The 4,484-nt window shown below is 47.3% G+C and overlaps 1 protein-coding gene across 1 annotated transcript in view; it reads left to right on the top strand.

Moving 5' to 3' along the window:
- The window catches only part of LOC108304034 (zinc finger protein 839-like), an 18,547-nt gene that overhangs the window by 6,784 nt on the left and 7,279 nt on the right, over window positions 1–4,484 (top strand). Inside the window, exon 2 of the mRNA XM_017528073.2 lies at window positions 1,257–2,147. Within this exon, the coding sequence (XP_017383562.1) occupies window positions 1,257–2,147 (891 nt within the window). The remainder of the gene's footprint in view (window positions 1–1,256; window positions 2,148–4,484) is intronic.

Below are 4,484 nucleotides of genomic sequence, written 5' to 3'. Positions count from 1 at the left end.
CCCCCCCCCCCACGAACTGGTGATACAACTATTTGTGAAAATGCGCCTTTCAGGTATTGGAGGCGGCATGCGGGCACGAGCGGATGGCCAGGTCTTTTGGACTGGCCTGGGAGTCAGGTGGATCACTTGGGGTCAGTAGTTTGAGACCAGCCTGGCCCACATGGCAAAACTCTGTGTATACTAAAAATATAAAAATTAGCCAGGCGTGGTTGCGGTAACCTGTAATCCCAGCTACTCAGGAGACTGAGGCTGGAGAATCCCTTCAACCTGGCATGTGGAAGTTGCAGTGAGCTGAAATCATGCCACTGCACTCCCGCCTGGGCAACAGAGTGAGACCCTATCTCCAAAAAAAAAAAGTGATATAGAATAGGTACAATCAGCAGGCATTTACATAGGAATGGTAAGTAGTTCCATGAACTTTTCATTTATATACATGTGCACGAGGTCATAATGTAAAATGTTTCACTGTGGTCTGGTATTGTTTGTTTTTGAGACTGAGTCTAGTTCTGTCACCTTGGCTGGAGTGCAGTGGCATGATCTCAGCTCACTGCAGCCTCTCCTGCTCCCAGGCTCAAATGATTCTTCTGCCTCAGCCACCCGAGTAGGTGGGACTACAGGAATGTGCCACCACACCCGGCTAACTTCTGTATTTTTAGTAGAGATGGGGTTTCACCATGTTGTCCAGGGTGGTCTTGAACTCCTGGGCTCAAGTGATCCAACCTCCTCTGCCTCACAGAATGCTGGGATTACAGGCGTAAGCCACTGTGTCCAGCCTTTTTGTTTGTTTTTTGAGATGGAGTCTCGCTCTGTCACCCAGGATGCAGTGCAGTACTGTGACCTTGGCTCACTGCAGCCGCCTCCTGCTGGGTTCAAGCGATTGTCATGCCTCAGCCTCCAAAGTAGCTGGGATTATAGGCATATACCACCATGCTTGGCTAATTTTTGTATCTTTAGTAGAGAAGGGGTTTCACCATGTTGGCCGGGCTGGTCTTGAACTCCTGACCTCAAGTGATCTGCTCACCTTGGCCTCCCGAAGTGCTGGGATTACAGGTGTGAGCCACCAAGCACAGCCTGTATCACAGTGGTTTCTGGTCAGAAAGGTCTGAAAAACACCAGCTTAATACAAACACATTACATAAACTTTTGTATGTAAGACTTAATTTAGAAAAAATGTCAATGGATTTACTATGAGAGCAAAATTGCAGACATGTTGATAAGCACAATGCTTCTTTTCCCTTTCTTGTCTTGTAGGTAAGCAACTAGAAGCCATTTGTGTCAAGGTAACATCTGGAGAAATGAAAGGTCAGGAAAGGCTGGTTCCCTTCCAGCCCCAAACTGCAAGACAGAGCCAGCCGCCCCAGGGGAGTTCGTGCTTGATGGGGCTCCACGTCACCAGGCCTCAGCTGCTCGGTGTACAGCCGCTTGTGAGAACCGAGCCACAGTCGTGCCTCCTAAGTGACTTACGCCAACCTCCTGCTCAGGTGTTTGTACAGGGTCCACTGCCAGCCCTCCAGGCAGTCCCTGCAAAGAAAGTCCCAGCCCCCAAGGCTCCAGATGGACAGGGCTCCATGTTGACCCCCTTGTCGGCCTCCGACCCACTGGCAGTAACATCTGTTTCATCCAGTTCAGCACACCGATTTATTTCAAACTTGCATACAAAACATACTGAGAAACTAAAAAAGTCGTTAAAAGTAAAGACACGTTCTGGACGGATATCTCGACCTCCCAAGTATAAAGCTAAAGATTATAAGTTCATAAAAACAGAGGATTTGGCAGACGGTCATCTGTCAGATTCTGATGATTATTCAGAACTCAGTGTGGAAGAAGATGAAGATCAGAGGGAGAGGCACGCGCTTTTTGACTTCCCGAGCTGCTCCCTGAGGCCCAAAAGCTTTAAGTGTCAGACTTGTGAAAAGTCATATATAGGGAAGGGCGGACTGGCCCGGCATTTTAAACTTAACCCAGGCCATGGCCTGCTGGACCCTGAGATGGTGCTGTCTGAGAAGGCCAATGGGAGCACCCTCCCAGGGGACACCGAGAAAAGGACGCTCAGCCTGACCTCCCGGGGGCTGTCCACGCCAGCGGCTCTGCGTGAGGGAGGGTCCTGCTCTTGCTTGGTGACAGAGTCAGCACACGGTGGCCTGCAGGTAACGTTTCTGTCTGGGCATGTGTCTATGTATTTGGCTGTTCTCACATTGCTATAAAGAAATACCTGAAACAAGGTATTTTGTAAAGAAAGGTTTAGTGGGCTTACGGTTCCACAGACTGTATAGGAAGCATAGTGTTGGCGTCTGCTTGGCTTCTGGGGAGGCCTCTGGAAACAGAGTCTCGGCGAAGGCAGAGTGGAAGCAGGTGTAACACACGGCCACAGCAGGAGCAAGAGGCCAGGGGGAGGTGCCACATACTCTTTTTTATTTTATTTTATGTATTTATTTTTTTTGAGACAGATCCTTCCTCTGTTACCCAGGCTGGAGTGTAGTGGCTTCGTCTTGGCTCACTGCAACCTCCGCCTCCCCAATTCAAGCGATTCTCCTGCCTGGGCCTCCCCAGTAGCTGGGATTACAGGCACCCACCACCAAGTTACCTGGGTAATTTTTGTATTTTTGGTAGAGATGGAGTTTCACCATGTTGGCCAGGATGATCTTGAATTCCTGACCTCAGGTGATCTGCCTGCCTCGGCCTCCCAAAATGCTGGGATTACAGGTATGAGCCACCATGCCTGGCCACCACACACTTTTAAACAACCAGATACCTTGGCCAGGCATGGTGGCTCATGCCTGTAATCCAAGCACTTTGGAGGCCAAGGCGGGCAGATCAACTGAGGTTGAGAGTTCAAGACCAGCCTGACCAACATGGTGAAACCCCGTCTTTAAAAAAAAACAACAACCAGATACCATGAGAACTCACTATCATGAGTTTAGTACCAAGGGGATGGTGCCAAATCAGCCATGAGGGTTTTGCCCCATGATCCAGCACTCACCTCCCACCAGGTCCCACCTCTAACACTGGGGATTACCCTTCAACATGACATTTGATGGGGACACAGATTCAGACCAAATCAGTCCTTACTCCTGCCCCTGCCTGCTCATCATCCTTAAAATGACTTTTACAGTGTCTGATGGGGACTCAGGCAAAGGCTTAAGCGGGACCAGAATCATTCTAGTGGAGGATCTGAGACCCCATGTTGTCTGCACTACTGCCAAATGGCCGGGAGTTGCATGTCTTCTGTGTGTCGGCATGATTTAGTGAGCACATCTGATGGGAATGCATGCGTCAGTTCTTTAGGTTTGAAGGTAAAACCAATGGCAGTGCACTCTTGGCTGATGCTGCCATTACAGAGGGTGCTGTTGAGAAAGGGAGTCCCCAGGGGTGCTTCTGGAGTGTCAACAGCCCCTGTCTGCTTAGCATGTGCTTTCCCCCTTCTGCCACTTCTGAAACTCCTGATAAAGCCGGTGTGAGTCACTATGCGTTTGTATTATCACATCAACAATTTTTTTTTCCTAAATAGTTTATTGAGCTGAGTGCGGCAGCTCATGCCTGTAATCTCAGCACTTTGGAAGGCTGAGGCAGGCAGATCACCTGAGGTCAGGAGCTCGAGACCAGCCTGGCCAACATGGTGAAACTCCATCTCTAGGTATTGCACCCCTGTAATGCCAGCTACTTGAGAGTCTGAGGCAAGAGAATCGCTTGAACCTGGGAGGCGGAGGTTGCAGTGAGCTGAGATCGTGCCATTGCACTCCAATCTAGGCAACAAGAGCGAAACTCTGTCTCAAAAAAAAAATTGTAGGAAAATACACTTAGCATGATATTTACCATCTTAACCAAAGTTAAGTGTGTGGTTCGGGGTATTAAATACATTCACTGTGTTGTGCAGCAAACATCCCACACCACATATCTCCAGAATGCTTTCATCTTCTAAAACTAAAATTCCGAGCTTCAAGTTGGCCTAAGTGAAAAAGAAACAAAAAACGAAAACTGTCCCTGTAAACACTAACTCTCCATCCCCTTTCCCCTAACCCTGGTAGCCACTATTCTACTTTCTTCTATGATTTTGACTACTGTAATTTCCTTATAGAAGTGGAGTTACAGAATATTTGTCTTTCTGTGACTGGCTTATTTCATTTGGCACAATATCCCCAAGGTTCCCGTTGTAGCAATTATAAGAATGTCCTTCCTCTGTAAGGCTGAGTAATACTGCATTGTGTGTGCATACCACATTTTGCTTACTCATTCATCTGTCCATGGACTCTTGGGTTGCTTCTACCTTTTGCCTATTTTGAATGATGCTGCTATGAACATGAGTGTTCAATTACCTCTTTGGGACCCTGCTTTCAATTTTTGGGGAGTACAGATCCGGAAGTGGAATTGCTAGATTTTAAGTAGAATTATTTTATTTATTTTCTTTTTATATTATTCATTGTTAGTGTTTAGAAATGCAGCTGATTTTTGTGTATTTACTTTTTTTTTTTTTTTTTTTTTTTTTT

Source organism: Cebus imitator, unplaced genomic scaffold (assembly GCF_001604975.1).
Source record: "Cebus imitator isolate Cc_AM_T3 unplaced genomic scaffold, Cebus_imitator-1.0 Scaffold52, whole genome shotgun sequence".
NCBI lineage: Eukaryota > Metazoa > Chordata > Mammalia > Primates > Cebidae > Cebus > Cebus imitator.
Note: the sequence above shows the minus strand (reverse complement) of the source record. Positions and strands in the feature narration are given on the sequence as shown.